The sequence below is a fragment of the Sabethes cyaneus genome, chromosome 2 (assembly GCF_943734655.1).
Source record: "Sabethes cyaneus chromosome 2, idSabCyanKW18_F2, whole genome shotgun sequence".
Lineage (NCBI taxonomy): Eukaryota > Metazoa > Arthropoda > Insecta > Diptera > Culicidae > Sabethes > Sabethes cyaneus.
The window spans coordinates 172,908,030-172,926,302 of NC_071354.1; the positions used below are offsets into that span (position 1 = coordinate 172,908,030).

General features: G+C 40.9%; 1 protein-coding gene across 4 annotated transcripts in view; it reads left to right on the top strand.

Annotated features, from left to right (window-relative positions):
• Positions 1–17,381, top strand: part of LOC128733629 (uncharacterized) — a 194,928-nt gene extending 177,547 nt beyond the window's left edge. For all 4 annotated transcript variants that reach the window (XM_053827353.1, XM_053827352.1, XM_053827354.1 and 1 more), the window contains exons 4-7: positions 4,761–4,895; positions 11,196–11,897; positions 11,966–12,760; positions 12,823–17,381. In XM_053827353.1, the coding sequence (XP_053683328.1) occupies positions 4,761–4,895; positions 11,196–11,897; positions 11,966–12,760; positions 12,823–13,332 (2,142 nt within the window). In that variant the 3' untranslated portion in view covers positions 13,333–17,381. The remainder of the gene's footprint in view (positions 1–4,760; positions 4,896–11,195; positions 11,898–11,965; positions 12,761–12,822) is intronic.
• Positions 17,382–18,273: the final 892 nt, after the last annotated feature.

Consider the following 18,273-nt stretch of genomic DNA (forward strand, 5'->3'; position numbering starts at 1 on the left):
AGATACGGCCTGCAGACTTATAAAATATAGGTGATCTTATGTAAAATTTTCCGGAGAATCACGTGGTGCCGACCCCTTTCCTGTTTATCATCGGGAAGTGCTCCATTTTGCTCATTTCACCCTATTTTTAACATTTTTCACCCTTATTGAACTGTTTCAAGCAAGGTATTGAGAAAACAAAAGTTAAAAACCTAATAATTTTGTGTAAAAAAGTCCTCAGAATCGAATAGGGCCTATCTCATTTAGTTTAGAGCACATTTTTTTTGGTTGAGCTCCCGTTATCAAATCGATCATACCAAAGGGGAATTCAAGCAAAAAAATTAATGTGCTCTAAAATAAATGAGATAAGCCCTATTCGATTCTGCGGACTTTTTTACTCAAAATTAGTGGACTTTTGCGGTTTGTTTTCTCAAAACCTTGCTTGGAATAATCAAATAAGGGTGAAAAATATTAAAAATAGGGGAAAATGTGCAAAATGAGGCACTCCCCGATGACAAACAGGAAGGGGGGGGGGCACCACGTGATTCTCCGGAAAATTTTACATAAGATCACTTATATTTTATAAGCCTGCAGGCCGTATCTTAATTGCGTCCGTTTTTTCTCACGCTTTTGTCCATAGTGCAGTGCTTCAATTTTGTTCAAATTTGGTGCGCATGTTCCTTTACAGTAAATTATTATTAATTCAATAGCGGGGGTCACATTACGATGTTCGAAGCAAAATCAAAAACGAGCGTTGAATGACATTCAAGCGAGTTTTCATAGCTTGTGTTGATCGATGAATTCCTTTACTAATAGCAATCGATCAATCCTGAAATTAAACAGTTGCATTAGCTTGGAAATAGAACAGTTTCATCCATAAATTCGCCGAAAAACGTCGATTAAATCGAACAAACATTGCGGTGGCGGCGATTATCTGAAATCAACATCCATAAAAGGCATAAATTTTACCTTCAGAAAAGATTTTTTCTGGAAATCAAGTACAAGGAACGGATTAGTTGTACCCAGCAAGTTGCCACCCAGGTAACTAATGAGTAAAAACATTAGCAGCAAATCAACCGTTTATTGTCATTTCTGGCATTTTTACTGCACATTACTGCATGTTTGCTTTTTTATTGCATAGCTGTTGTAACTTCACATTCGCATTCTTGTTGTCAGTAATCAGCGGCAAATAAGCGTTTTCAGCATCATAAGAAAGCTATCAGTGAAGAAGCGGTATATACCAGCGAATGTTCCCATTTCATCGTATCCTGAACATAAGGGTTTCCCCTTCTCGCGATCTTTGGGCAGCATAAACATTTGCCTCCCAAAGCCCGCCAAAGTTAGATGCATTTGGTGGATTAAAATTCCACTGATTCGCAACCGATGCACATTTGTGAGTATTAAAAAATTGAAAAAATTGAAATTGTGAACTAGCTAATGTAAGGTTTGTATCCGCAATATACTGAATACCCAAAACTGCAGTAAAACATCTGGTTTCTTAATACTATGCAATCGATGTCTTCGGGACTCCAAGTTATCTCCAACCATAATAGTTCGTAAAATCTCTTCAATGATTCTGCTGGTAGCTCTGGCTTGTTAAAAATGCTTAGCATTTTTAACCTCTTGCATCTTTTTTGAAAGCGCTTCAAAGTTTAATATCTTTCAAATGGATGCAACTCAAGACTCAGGAATAATTAGTCACCAAATCGGGCCAAAAAAGGATTATAATAATGCCTTTTGATGAAAAACACCAACCGCTTTTGAAGGCATGCCTTCTGTTAAATAATTATGATGATTGTGTTTGTGCTGAAGAAAGATTTACTTTTACTGCCGTAAGTGTAAATTGCTAGCCAAACGAGGAACTTTTGGGAAATTTAGACAGCTTTTTTGTTCTGAAGTGTTCAGATATTGCATTTCTGACCATTGCGGAGTAGAAAGCCAGCCCTAGAAGTTATTTAAAATCTTCAAAGAAGTAAGTTTTGTTCTGTTTATCGTTGCGGTTGGGGGCTTTTTTGGTTTTACATGGCTTCAATCCGGAACCGAGCTTTGATTTTTCAATGAATTCTAGCAACACACTTCCATTTTTCTAGCCATAGCTGGAACAGAGAGCTTCGGATTTCTCTCTAACATCTGGTCGAATATTTCTGTCACTTCCTGATTTCTTTTCGATAGCAAAATATTAAAAAAAAAAAGTTTTAAGTATATCGTATATTGTGAATTTGGGCAAATCCAGGGTTTAGGCAAGTTGACGTATCAAAAAGTTGAATAGGATTCTTTACACGGTTGCAACGATTTTTTTTGTGTACGTCTTTTTATTTGGTCGCCAGCTTGAACACTGCTAGGAACTAGTTTGAATGTCATGAGGCATGTACAAAAATTGAACCGTACTGCGTGCCGCGTTTGAAAATTTGAATCAGTACGCTTCTGCCATCCCTGATGAAATGCACTGCATGCTCAAACCAAAGCAAACGCGATCGGTTTCGGTGCTGTATGTCAAGCACCGGTTTTTAACACTTCGAAAACACTCGGTTTCGCGTACACGAACTTCGTAAAGGTAGCTCGGAGATATGCTGCATGTTCTGCGTGAACACTAGCGTTAGTTTTTCGTATACTCTTCAGTGAAGGCCTTCACTATGTCATTTACTCACACGACAAATTGGAATAAATTTACGGCGCCTCCATGCGTGCCATTTATGTATCCCTTTATGTATTAGTCTGTTAATAAAGAAATGAAAGCATTCAAACCCCACTCTTCCTCTTTTTAAAATTGATTTTTTACACCCCCTGTTTGCTCTAAACATACTTCTAAACTACAACTTCTGCAGTTATTTGTATATTTCTGTCCAGGACCAGGAAAGATTTTCAGTTTGAATACCATTTTTATTTTTCTAGCAAAGAATCAATAAATTGTCCGTTTCTGACGGTGGTCTGATACAAAGTTTAAACTAATCAACGTTTGAAATTATATTTAACTAATTACATTACTAAATCTTAGCTAATAAATCATGGTTCCTGGAACTTTTGGTGTTCATAAATCAATTTGATTGCTCATATCCAAAAAAGGAGAGCAAAATCTCATGTCCAATTGTACAGGGCTGACACCGTAATCCTCTTACCCAGTCTTACAGTCTTTCCCATACGAAATTCGAACATGTAATGACTGGTTTATTAGACTGGCACCGCGATATCTAATAGGTCTCGAACGCCTCGTGTCCACGTTATCTATTATTTTTATAAAGCCAACAACAAAAAATATAGGTAACATAACAACCACCAAATTGCGAAACGCAGTAACTGCCTGCTTCGAATGCAATTGCTGCTAGCTGGCTGTCCCGATTTGAATCTGCTAGGGGTTCAATGGTTACGAAACCTTGCCATTCACCCGCGATGCGATGCGGTAACAGGCTTAGTACCTAGCTACAAACAGACAGAACCTAGCAGCAGCAGCAAGTCCGCCGCCAGAAACGGTATTTTACCACAGCAAAGGTATAGAATAACACAAAATCAAAAGCTTTTTACCACTAAGTTATACCTAGCCACCCCGTGTCAACGGCAGGCAGAGGCAGGCCTATCTAAATACGCAAAAGCCGAAAGAGCCGAACGCTGAAACGTGACTTTATTTGATCTACTTTTTTGCGCCTTGCGAGTCGAGTTCTTTCTGTCGGCAACGTTGACAAGTAAAAATAGTTCCATTCCAGCTGGTTCGAATAGCAAATGGGAGTGATTCGTTATGCATCGGCAGTGGCAACTCATTGCACTCACTGCTGGGTGATTATCGGTTATGTCATTCTGACAGGTGTTCTTCCGCCACCGCACTGCTACCGTTTCGTCTTTCAATAACTTCTTTCGGTCAAATTGGTTCGATTTTCCATACACTTACCGCGGAACACAAAGCTGTCTCAGAATTGAATTGATTGAATACCAGTAACAGTGCAGTGGAAGCTTGTCCTGCCTCCAAAGAACAACCTAACAAACAGGATGTAACGAGAGTCCTTTTGAAGCGTTTTTGTTTTGTGTGGTATGACGCGTCCTCCGAACAATTTTCTATCTTTTTTTTTGTTGTCGGGAAAACCCGATTGAGTTGAGAGCCGGCTGCAGTTGAAATCAGTACCATTTGTTCGATATCGTTACATCACACCCCACCCCGCTGCTGCATGCCAACTGTAGCTACTTCCGCTTCTAACATCGTCGCCGCACCACCGAGGAAGGCGATAAAAAACACGTTTTCTGCTCGTCACGTTTAGCAGCGAGGATGATGGTTTGAACGACGTGGTAGTTGCGAAAGGGGAGGGGGGAGGAACAAGTCACTCTTACTGTGCCGGCTAGAGTTACACACACGTGAACAAAATAATGGTACCGATAATAATGATGGCCTGGAGTTGATGGAATTGGCGGTGGCGACGGCTTAGGGCTTATTCCCGTTCTGGTTCTGGGCTTCAGGTGGGTGGTGCAACTTTGAACCGGAAAGGGCGTTACTCGAAAGCACACACGGTTCCGGCATATTCTTTGATCAGTATTCAGGCCCGCGCTGCGGTGCGGTTCGAAGGAAGCAGCGATGAGTGATGCTGTTGCATGAATAAAATGGCTGATTGGATTATGCTGTGCGGGGGTAGGGAGAAACGGAGCGACAAGTGTTGATGATGACGTCTGGTCGCAATTGGGGAAATGGAAATTTATTGAATGGTACCTACGATAGAGCCTTATTAAACGTGGCTACATAACGCGGATTCGGTTGATGCTTTGATTTCATTCTAAAAGATGTGTTTTCTTTCTCGTTTCAGGCACACTATCAGCGAGCACTGGCACTGTCGGCGCTGGGGAAATCAGAACAGGCCATAATGTCCCACTGTTTGTCGATATTCCTGGACAAACAGTCAATGTGTGTGGCAAGCGGAATAAAACAGGAACTAGCGAAGGTAATAATGCCAACGGTTGCCAATTCATTACTGTACTCATTGTTGATAATAACAACAAACAGACGAGTTTTATCTTCATTGACTCCAAATACGTGTATCCTGCGATACACGTGCTACACTGCATTGAAAATTATACGTTGATTTCAAATATAACATTATTAGGAGAGCAGCTGTATTTGATCGGATCTTTTAGCTGACGTTTAACGATCTAAAATCACGATCTGTTAATAATTGATTGTTAAATAAAATGAACCTTTGACATGATATTCATCGTCAAGTAGAACTATTTCCTATGCAGATAAATCAGTTTTTACTTTAGATCAGATAATTATTTTAAAATATTCGTGTCAACTAATGTTGGCTGTAGCACAAATTCTAAACTATTTTATCGTTGAACAACTCTCGTCCGATCATCATAAACATGTTAGTCATATCAGATATTGCATCATCCGATAGAAACGAATTGAATCAAATTTGCTTTTATAAACGACTAGCTGACCCGACAAACTTCGTATTGCCACAAATTAAACTGTGTTGTACATAAATCATGAATCTCGGATGACCTTTGTCACAATCTTGAGTTTTGCAAGTTTCTGGGAAGTTCATGAGTGTTTTAATATACAAATTATCCTCACAGTAAAGTAGAAAACAACTCCCCGGCCTTGCTAAGCTTGAAAAATTAAAGCGGATAGCATTTAAATATTCGCCATCATTACAAACCATTTTGCCGAATACCATTTTGCGGAACACCAATTCTCCGTTGGCCATAAGGCGGAATATTGAGTTTCGCAGAATACCATTTCGCGAAAAACCTTACGCGGGATTTACCATTTCACGGAAAATCTTTTCGTAGAAAGTACCATTTCGCAGTGGTGACTCAATTGAAGGAAAGTAATAGAGGTCAGTAAATCTAGGAAAATAAATAAACCTAGATAGAGGTGATCTGTACGTGGGGCTGCCCCCCGCAGTGGCCGGCGCTTCCGACGGCAGGTCGCCGGCAACACTCGCGGCCTGTGGCCATCTCGCGCTGAATTATCAAATGTTACTATTGATAGTTTCTGGTGGTCTTGTTATTGATTAATGTTTTATGAAAGAGTCTAAAATTTCTCGAGTTCGATCAGCTTTTGAGTTACGCAAAAATTTCTGTTTTATTTGTATGAGAGTCCTTATCCCCCTACCACACGGGTGAGGGGTCTCAAGCCATCATTAAAAAAATTCCTGCCTCCAAAACCCCCCACATGCCAAATTTGGTTTCATTTGCTTGATTACTTCTAGAGTTATGAGGAAATTTGTATTTCATTTGTATGGGAGCCCCCCCTCTTAAACAGGTAAGGGGTCCTAATTCATCATAAAAAAAATTCATGCCTTAATAAACACCCACATGCCAAATATGGTTCCATTTGATTAATTAATTCTCGAGTTATGAGGAAATTTGTATTTCATTTGTATAGGAGCCCCCCCTCCCAAACTAGGGAGAGGTTTCAATTCATCATAGAAAAAATTCATGCCTCCAAAATCACCCACATGCCAAATATGGTTCCATTTGATTGAGTAGTTTTTGAGTTATGAGGAAATTTGTATTTCAGTTGTATTGTTCATTTGTATTTCATTCATAGGAGTCCCCCCTCCTAAAGTTGGGAGGTGTCTCAATTCACCATAGAGAAAACTCTTGTCTCCAAAAATACCCACATGTAAAATTTTGTTCCATTTGCTTGATTAGTTTTCGAGTTATACAGAAATTGGTGTTTCATTTGTATGGGATCCCCCCCTCTTAGTGGGGGGAGGGATCTTTAACCATGATAAGAACCTTGCCTGGCACCAAAAATCCCTACATGCAAATTTTCACTCCGATCAGTTCAGTAGTTTTCGATATACTTTAAGGAACATAGGGTAGAGAGAAATCCATTTTATAGGCATAGATTTGTATGGGAGCCCCCCCCCCTCTTAGTGCGGGGAGATGTCTTTTGCCATCGAAAGAACCTTGCCTGGCACCAAAAACCCCTACATGCAAACTTTCACGCGGATCGGTTCAGTAGTTTTCTATTCTAAAAGGAACATAGGGACAGACAGACAGCGTTGCTTGTACCAGCGCACTATGGGCAAAAACGAGAGAAAAAACGGACGCAATTAAGATACGGCCTGCAGGCATATAAAATATAGGTGATGTAAAATTTTCCGGAGAATCGCGTGGTGCCGACCCCTTTCATATTTATCATCGGGAAGTGCCACATTTTGCTCAGTTTCCCCTATTTTATATATTTTTCACTCTGGTATGCTGACCCAAGGGCGTACCCAGCTTACTCTGCCTTGCGCCGAACGTCCAATACCGCCAGCTTGACACTGGGTCGCTCGTAAACGCAGTTGGCTGTTTGCCCGGTCGCTCTGCGTATTTGGCCTCCATGGTTTACTACTCCAATGACCTTTCACTTTGACCAGCAATTTCTAGGGTGATCAGGGTCGGCGATGACAACTATATCCCCTTCCTGTAGAGGTTTGGCCATCTCGTATCACCTGGTGCGCCGAGTTACTTCGGGTAAATAGTTCTTGACTCAGCGTTTCCAGAAGAGATTAGCTAACCACTGAGAAGTTGGCCAACCACGTCGCAATGCTGCAGTAACCCCTTCGATCGTCGTCAACGGTTTGGATCCGTCTGATGAACCCAAGAGAAAATGGTTGGGTGTGAGAGCGGAAGCCGTCTCATCCTCAATCGGCACATGAGTAAGAAGCCGCGCGTTGAGAACACCTTCTATCGCCGTTAGCGCATATCTGAGCTCTTTATCCGTGGGACGCCGCAGGTGTAGCACTTCGGTCAGATCACGTTTAACGGATCCGACAAGGCGCTCCCAACTACCGCCCATGTGGGGCGAAACCGACGGATTGAAGCGTCAAGCGGTAGTGGGAGTAATGAATTCACGCATCAGCTGCTGTTCGTCGAGAGTTTCCTGTATCTGATCTAGCATCCGGTTGGCACCAACCAAATTGGTTCCCCGGTCGCTGTAGAAGCTTACTGGCGTCCCTCTTCTAGTGATGAAATTCTGCATTGCCATTATGCAGGAGTTAGAGTTTGTTGTTAGAGTGTTAGCTACCTCAATATGTACGGCTCTCGTCGTCAAACAGGTTAGAAGTACCCCCCATCTCTTTTCAACTCTTCGATCCACTAGTACCTTAATTGGACCGATGTAGTCCACCTTTACCAATTCTGTGTTCTTCTCCATACGCTTTTCAAGACATCTCAAACGACGAACTGCAACAGCTTTATTGTCTGGAAGCCAAGGGTAAGTCGCTTAGAACATTGTTGCAGGCTCAATTTAGGGAACAGCTTGCCCCATTAATTAGAATTGCGGTACAATCATTTCACAGTTCATGGCACACTGTGGCCCGCCTTTTTGACATTTAAATTTTGAAATGTTAGAAATTGCAGCCCTGCCAATGTTTGTTATTGTCAAAACGATCGAAACAGTCTGGCTGGGCGAAGGCGAATTAGACAGGTTTCACACGATCAGCACCTCAACGGCACAGTAAGGCACAGACTGAACAAAATGTCTATGAATGAGGTGAACGGAATGTTCTCAGCGACTTACCCTTGCTGGAAGCCGAACTTTATCAGAGCGCCATAACAATCCTGTTTCGTAACGTTGACCAATAAAATGGGTACGGCATTCGAGCAGGAACATTGCACGTTCATCGTCTTTGGACAGTTGAATACGATTCTGTTTAATTACCAAACTATCTAAAGAAAAATAGTCCTTGACCGTTTGGTTAAGCTCTCCCACGCTTTGCGCATTGCAGGTACAAATATGATAGGTATGACTAATAACATCTAAGGAATTATCCGCAGTCCATCCGCCATACATCGCCCAACCAAATATTCCTGTGGTGGTTCACTGTTTCGGAAACTTCCCTCCCGCTGGTACAAGCAACAGACAGAAATCCATTTTTATACGTGTAGATTGGACATTACGTAAAAGTGTTGATGAAGTCCAGATAACTAATACATTTTTCATACTCTTCCTGATGTACCTCAAAGAAACGCGTCTTAAATACTTATCTTTAACGTGTGCGTAAATAATTTATAGGGTAAAGAACCGGTTTTAAGCAGTCTAAGCGGGTCACTGATTGTTTTACCTTATTACAAGCGATGGTTTGACTAAGTGGGGGATATCAGCATACCAATCTTCTTGCTATCTTTAGTTCTTCAAGCTGTTACCATTGGAAGACACTATTGTTCAGCTATACTTTTGATTTTTCGCTTTAAAAGTTCGAGCGGTGGAACTAATTTTGATCATACCGAGCATATTTTCACCCTCAAGGTGCTTTATTAAGCGATTCTGAAATCAGAATTTTTTTACGTCCCCATAAAAAATCACTCGAACTATTCCCCCTATTCAGTAAATTCGCGTTCCTATCCGCGACCTACTAATCGGCATCTGATGTGTAATCGGCATAGCGTATCGGCATAGATGCGTAAAATGCCATCTGTCTAGATTGTTTATCGGGGCATACACTTACCGCACCGTTCGGCAAACGGTATTCGTCGTCTCTTTTATTCTCTAGTGTTCTTATGGGAAACTGCGAGTTTGACGTCTCACTCGCTGTTCATAAGGATGGTGGGAGAACAAAAGAGGTAAACATAGCAGTACACACGGTCCGACTCAGAACAGTGTTGTCAAAGCAAATAACATTGAATTGTGCAATTACCAAGAAACCAAGAATGCATAGTTTTATCTCCAAAGAAAGGGTTATATTTTCGGTTCAAATTCAATATAGAAGCAAAATCCACCCAAATGCGTGATCACTCTTTATCACATTTGTATTACTGGTATTGTTCTTGATTGTATTTGAGTAATTCTCGCTAAAACGTGGCCACTACTGACACAAGGTCTTCAAATGTTGGTTTTTTTTTACTTATTTGGTTGAAAATGGTTAAAAAAAATTGAGAGTTTCACTTTTATACCTCGTTCGCCAAGGGGCCCGACAGAAAAGAGCGGAATTTTTGGCAAATCGAATTTTTAGCAAATCAAATTTTTAGCACACTCAATTTCATTTTTCTGGGTTGTTTGTTGGTTGTTCAATAGCTCAAGGCTTGCCAAGGCTGCGCTGTCTAGCCTCGCAGACGGGGTTGCAATCTTAGGTGTAGTTGCGAGACACAGCTTTTCGAAACTCAGCCGCTCCTCTGGAGTACGGACGCTGTTTGGGTCGCTCCTCCAGGAAAACAGACGGACCGGTGGGCTAAGGCGCTTATGGCGGTGCCTACTCGCCTTCAAGAAGTCTTTGGGAGAGACTTGTAGAGCCCACTGCGTATCTCCCGGCCCTAACGAGCTCCTGCTACTTATTCAGTAGGCTTCAGGGGGAGCTTATTCAGTAAGGCCGTGCATTGCAAAACTCATATTAAACAATGTGAAAATCATAATAACCCTGTGAGAATCACTACAACATGGGGGGCTCCGTAGCCGCAAGGTTACCGAGTCTGCTTTGACAAGCGAGTGGTCGTGGGTTCGAATCTTAGTAGAATCAAGCCATTCGATGTCAAGTGACTTTAGGATGGGTTTATTCTCAGGCCCCTCCATTTACCCTTCCTTCGTGCTGAATTCTATATTTACCCTCTGAAGCCTCTTGACAGTGCAAATGTCCCTCCAATAGTTAAGTGTACTGGTCAGAGGTACGAATGAGTCCTCGCCAGGGACGGCTGTAATATGGGATAGTGCTGGCAGCGAGGAATAAGTGGGTAAAGTAGATTAAGCTTTGAAGGAAGGGTAAACCCCAATACACGCAAGCACGCATAAAAAAAAATTCAATAAGCATATCGCTCACTCAATAGCGATTATAGCAAAAAGAAATGCAGTGCAGGTCATACAGCAAACACCCGGGCGATATTACAATAGATCAACTATACTGGTCGCAGTAATGAGTCCACACATGAAAAAAATCACTACAACATTCACACTGATCTAGATGCGAACCACTACATCACCCACAAATAAGGCGCTTATAGTATTAGAAAATCTGATGATTCTCGGTCAGTTCGATGCATTTTAAAATGTCTAAAATCATACATAATAACGGGTTTAGTATTCGAAAATACAGTTAATCAACGTTTGCTAGTAAATACTAGGGGTTTCGACTTACAAATTTTATCTACAGTACACAGTTTCTAGGTAACTGGCCAATTTTCAAATGATCCATTTTGCAAAACAGAAGCGTTCTCACTTGCGCGATATTTTATTGTTGCTAGAAAATAAAGACCATTAGGATTACTGTAGTAAAAAACAAGTCTAATTTCTATTGTTTACTTTTCTCTAGGATCTTCAAAGTCTACTCGCCTCGGTTCGGTCGGAGCCGGATCTCCCGCCGACCGTGCTGGATCCACTGTCGCTCATCTTTGGCAGTTCCTATCGGCTGATGAATTCTCGCAAGCGGCGTCACCACCATCGGTTCCTGTCGGTCCATCGGCCCAAAGTGAAAAAGCAGTACCTCAGCCTGCGGACCAGCGACTTCGATGACGATCATTCCGACTGCGGCGACGAGGACTACTTTCGGTCTAGTTTCTTCGAAGAAATGGACGATTTCTATCATCAAGCCATCAATCCGCCGCACCACCGCCGGAAATCGCTGACGGCGTACAATCTGAACATTTTCAACCCCCGAATGGATGTGCCACTCGGTAAGGACTTCTACCCGTACCATCAGCAGCAATTGCTAAGAAGCCAAAGACTTCAGCAACAGCAACAACAGCAGCAGCAGCAGCAACAGCAACAACAACAGCAGCACCAACAACAACAATACCAGCAGCCAGCTTTAATCATTCCAGGACAAAACTTGAAACTGAGGTCGTTCGTTGATCGAATGACCCGGGAGCTGGAATCAATCCGGTGGGCTGAGGGAACTCCGGTCCGGTTACATGTCAATCCGATGAACATTGAAGTGTCCGATTTCGACTGTGTCCTGTGCTGTCGGACACTCTGCAAACCGGTGGTGACCCCTTGTGGGCATACCTACTGTTGGGTGAGTTTTTCTGTGGGTTATAATCTGTTTTGTTTTCTTTAATGGCGTCCTTTTTTCTTTTTTTTCAGGTCTGCCTCGATCGCTGCATGGATTACTCGTCATCGTGTCCGCTGTGTATGGCACCGCTGATCGAACAGTTCCGACATCATCTGGCCAGCAGTGCCGGTCAGTTTGCGCTGCTTAGCGCCAATCCTAAACTGATCTCATTGTCTAAGCGTAAGGTAACCCAGTTTGTAGAGGTAGCAATGCAACGGTTTATTCCGGATGCGTACGAAAAGCGTCAGCTGCAGGAACTGGAACGGGAACCGACGGTTCCGGTTTTCATCTGCACAACGGCATTTCCCTCGGTGCCATGTCCCCTGTTTGTGTACGAGCCGCGCTACCGGTTGATGGTCCGGCGGGCGATCGAAAGCGGCGAGCGCCAATTTGGGATTGCTCTTCCGCAGCAGAATGGCCGCCAGCGGTATGTAGAGTACGGAACGATGCTGGACATTCGGGACTGCGTACTGCTCGGTGATGGTTGTTCCATATTGTCGACGGTCGGTGGTCGCCGATTTCGGGTGATCGCTCGCCACGAAAAGGATGGCTACGACACGGCAAATGTAGAGTTTATCGAGGACGACAAAATCGACCCGGGAGGACCGACCGAGGACGACAAGGTGCATTTAATCCGCGAACTGCACGAGAAGGTGCTACTGAAAGCGATCGGCTGGCATCAAAGCCTGCCGGAGAACATAAAGTGTGAAATTTTCAAGAGCTTCGGTAAGATGCCCGACCTGGAAGCGAACTGGGAAGACGTGGTGGATGGGCCGGCGTGGGCGTGGTGGATCATTGCGATTCTGCCGTTGAGTCAGCATTTAAAGGTTAGTTATTTTGTGCCAGGGATTATTGTAGCATGGATTTAAAATTAATATCTTTCCCGTAGGTCGGCATCCTATCTACCACTAGTCTGGAGAAGCGGCTGCGAGCGATCGATAAAACTCTTAATCTCGAATCGGCTCAGCAGAAACGGAAGCGTTCTCTGTGCGTAGTTCCTGCCTCACCGGCGTCGCCGCCTCCAGTGAGTTGCTGCGATGGTCTGCAGGCCACAGTAACAGTAGCAGCACAACAGCAGCAGCACCATCAACAGCATCAAAATCATCAGCAGCAGCATCAACAACAACAATGCCAAGCAATTGATTGTTGCTTACGAGAAAGAACTACCTCAACACACCATCATCATCATCATCACCATCATGATGATGAAGACCACCATCATCAAGGAAACCATCAGCACAACCACCACCACCAGCAGCACCACAACCAAAATCACGAACATGATAGTGATAGGCATAGTTCCGAGGATCATCATCAGCCACTTCACCAGCATCATCACCACCATCACCATCATCACCATCTAAGCCAATCAGCAGAAACTACAGAGTGTTTGCTGTAAAACTGCTAATCGCGCATTTCCATCCAAAAGTCCAAAAAAAGGAAAACAAAAGCACTAAACACTAGCACACTACAAACAACTAATCACGTGAAATGCAACTAAATGGTTCTCTTCTTTTGTGAAATGTACAACATTCGTACCGTCGTGGATCAAGCAGTAAAACCAATTTATGACCGTGTGTAACCTAATTGCCATAGATGAATATGATAGTTAAATCAATAATTGTAATCTGTAAGAAAAGAAGAAAACAAAAAACAGAAAAGTAACATTGCCCTTTGTAGAAACAGAAATACTATTTTCTTCGATACATAAATTTTACCGAAAGGCGGCAACATTGAGCTGAAGGAGCTTTTAAGACAGATTGAAAATTGAGCTACTGCCTGTTGAGGGTTTTTTCTATTTCATCCAAGTTCGATCTCCATTTTTGCCATTATAGTCTGTACTGTAACCCTTGTATAACCTTACTCTTCTTCCAAATCTGCTGAACATTAATAATGCTAACTAATGCATAACAACAACAACAACAAAAACATTAATATGCGCACCTCTTCAACATGCGAACTACAAATGAAATACAACACTTTCTGATTCTTCCTATCTGCTATCTATTTAAGCGATTTCCATTTGATAGATAAATTGTATTCAGTAAAACCTATAATCCATTTAATCATCTTACAAAACAAAAATTGATCAAAATTCTAATTAAGCCATGTTTTTTCCCAAAAACTCTTGTCTCCATTCTATTCTCTCTTCTCAACTAATTATTATCGATTTAACTTCCTAACACAAATAAGACGCAAACTCTGTAACGTATATATTCCCTAATCATTGCAACAAGAACCAGCCAATTAACTGACTACAATTTGTAGTGTCCTGCTTCTTTTTCCCCTGAAAAGGGCTTTGATCTGTTAGGAGTGTCGCTAGGTACAAGAAGAAATGCAAAACAAGTGGACAACCCAGCAAACATTTGTGCTGTATAATTGTTTATTCGACTAGCGCTGAATAACGTTTGATAGAAAACTCCATCACGTCAAACAACGCAACAAATTATCGCTTAAATCTTTGAAATACTTGAAACTTCGTTCAAAACTATACTTAAATACTTTTTTTTGTCGGTAAGATAACGGACCATGTATACTATTTACAATGTTTAAACCGAAGCGTGGGATATAGAACAACAACATCCAAAAACTATTTAATTGAAACGACTTTAAGAGTAACATAACCTAGAGTGGTGAGATCAGTGTTGCTAATCAAACGAGAAGAAAAGGATGCGTACTCTTACCGTAACGATTGTGAGAAGCATAGCAGCCTACGCTTACTTCACTGACATCTTTTTGCACAGCCCGCTCACGAGGCCAGCAGCTCGTGAGCTGCCGACAGCCCGCGAGCGAGTATGACACACAAGGATGAACACGGTACAGATTTTTTTTTACTTCTACTTTTATTTTTCATATTACACCCTCGCCTACACACACGGGTAAGAGTGAGGGCTTCGCGAGCGATCGGTATCAACCGCGCGGGTTGGAATGACGGTCACAAAAACCTTGAAAAAACAATATGGAATGGAGTCCGAAAGAGATGCTCCAGCAAGTTTGTTCGTTAGAACGAGTACGCACGTGTGATAAAATCTTCTCAACACTGGTTGAGACTCAGTTTGGAAGAAAGAGAGCACTCGAAATGCTCGACAAATCTGCGGGATGTTGAACATCTTGCAAGAGATGTCATTGGTCATTCTGAGAACAAATTTTAAAGCATAAAGTCGAGTTTTGACTTGACGAAAGAAAGTAATTTTTAAGGTCACGACAAGAAGGTGGGGCGCCGACCTTTCGAAGGCATGTTTTGCAATGGAAGAATCAAATAATCGCAGGATGGCGGATCTTTTACTAAACATAAAAGTACCTACCGGTTATATTAAAAACTTAACAAACACTGGTTTTCCGGACTTACACCCAAAGCTTTTTTTGGCGTTAAATTTTATAGAATTTTATAAAATGGAGGACCTGGCGCAACCTGAACCATTCAATGGGTCCGAAGTTGGATTTGAACTTAAATGTAAAGTAGGATTTAACTTAAGATTTAGATTTGGATGCGACTTTGAGTTCGAATTCCGACTCGAAGTTGGATTTGATTGGCTCAAATTAAAATCCGCTGGAGTTTTATACGAGATCAAACTTTAAATTGGACGTGAACTTGGACTATAAAGTGGACTTTAAAATAGATTTCTAATTGGACTTTATACTTTATTTATGGAAATAATACTATCATTTGAACTTGAAATTGAACTTAAATTGGACTTGAAATGGGACTTGAAATTGTATTAGAAATTAGACTTGAAATAGGACTTAAATTGGATTAGAAATAGAACGTGAAATTAGATTTGAAATTTTACTTGAAATTGAACACGAAATTGGACTTGAAACGTTACTTTAACTTTAACGTTACTTGAAACGTTAATTGTATTTGAAAGTAGACTTGAAATTGCATTTGTGATTAGCACTGGCGTGCTCAGTCATAGACACCGACATTTCAGAAGTATGTTTGGGCTAGAAAAATCAGCTAATTGTAGGATAACGAATCTATTTTGATGCAAGTAATTTACTTATCGCAAAAAATCAAGCTGATTGGATTAATAACTCCGGACTTCCAGGTTACAATTTGAGATTTTTTTTCACATTATATTTCATAGAGAAGACCCAGTTTGGTCATCTTGGTGGACCTGAAACTGGATTAGAAATTAGACAAAATTCGACTTGATATTAGATTAGAATTTGCATTTAATTTCGAACTTGGGTTCGGACTTGAACGTGGACTTGAAATGGTCTTAAATTTGAACAGTAAAACAGAAAAAAAAACACCCGTTGTGCTATTACAATGAACGTGCCGCTTGCTACGATGGTCGGAACCCGTCTTCTCGGTGGTCAAACATAATTGCCATCGGCGGGGGAGCGTATGGGGGCGGCTATGAAATGGTTCAGACTGAAGGGACAAAACACAAAATAGATATTAGACTATCTAATATAGAATGGTGCGGCGGTAGTTTAACTGCAAAAACACTTGGGTACTAACCGAGAGAGAGTGTGAATTAGAGTTCTACCTACCATCGAACGATTCAGTATATTTTCGACCTAATCTTTGAATTGACCTCCAAATTTAACGCTGAATTCGAATTGACATCAGATATGAAATGTGACTTGAAAAGGACATTGGAAGGGACATTGGAATGATACTTGAATTGGGTTTGAAATCGCACTCAAAATTAATCTTAAGATCAGAGCCGAAATTAGACTAAAAATTAGATTCGAAATTTTACTTGAAGTTGAAATGAATTTCTGTCTGTCTGTCAATATGACCCTTATAGACACGGAAACTACTAAACCGATCGGTGTGAAAATTTCTATGCATGGGTCTTTGTGGCCAGGGGTGATTCTTATTATGGTTTGAAATCCCTTCCCCTTCTAGAGGCGGGGGGAGGGGGAGGGGGCTCCCATGCAAATGAAACACAAATTTCTGCAAAACTCGAGAATTAACCAAGCAAATTTGGAATGTGGAAGTTTGGATTTTGGCTGGCAGGATTTTTTTCTGTAGTGAAACAAAACCCCTTCCCACTTTACTTTAAGCTGGACTTAAAAATTAAATTTGAAATACAGTAATGTTCCGATTTTGTCAGCCCCATGTTGAATTTTGGGCTGACAAAATGAGGAAACTGTCAAAATCGGGCATTTTTTTTCAGGCATTTTTTCAAAATTCAAGACTTAAGACCTTGAAATATCGAAGACTTCTACTAAAAATTAAATTTTAACCCTCGATTGGTCAACCAAATCTCAATGAACCAGGCACAGCACACTGGTCCAGAACCTTTATTGGTGCCCATTAGCTTTGAGCGGAAAAGCTTGGTTTTAGGTTTATGGAACCTTTGGAAGACTTTCCTAAAATTAAAAGTTCTATCGTCCAGCGGAACTCAAATTTTGATTAACCCCCCTAAAAGTGCAATAAAAAATTTATTTTTCTTCAGTTTCAATATAACACATTGATGTGTTCTGCAAAGTAATACAGCATATTATTACAACAAATTTTGCTGAAGACAATAACCTTCTATCTCTTCACCAAAGATAGAAAAATTCTATTTCTCATAAATGAAAAATCATTAAAATCAGTTTTTCTATTTCAGCTGTTTTTATAGTTATTGTATGACTTTTTCCTGTTTTACAAAGTTGTACAAATAGTAAAAATACACAACATCGCTGAAAATAGTATACCTCTATCTTTGCTTGTTTAGGAACTATACAGCTTTTACTACAAAATACCTTAATTCTGACCTCGAATGACTCACAAGAAGGCATCATTTTGCTCAAAAACTCTCCCCAGAGAATCAGAATAGTTTCAAGCAGGCTGAAAAGTTTTATAAATCATGTTTAAAAGCACAAAAGTTAAACAAAATTTATAGCCTGACAAAATTGGGATAAAAAGCTGATAAAATCGTGGGGTAGACAAAGCTGACAAAATCAGAACATTACTGTAATGCTAAAAATGAGTTCAAAATCGGAATTAAACTCAACTTGAAGTTGGACTTGAAATCAAACTTAAAATTTTACTTGAAATTAGGCACAAAATTTTACTTAAAATTGAAACTAAACTGCAAGTGGTGGATGTTGTGGTCAAAGTGATAAGCCCATACAAAAAAACTGGAATTTGAATTTGGACTTCAAACTCGACCTGAAATTAATCATGGAATGGGACTTGAAATTCACCGGGCAATTAAATTAAAGTCTATGTGCTTCCTGGGTACTCCTTGAGATTTTTTTTCACATTAAATTTTACAGAAAAGGTGGGGCACGTGTCCCAGCATATCCAAGTTTGGACACGCCAGTGGAGATTGGATTTGAAATTAGACATGAAATTGGACTTTAAATTAGTTTTGAAATTAGATTGAAGTTACGC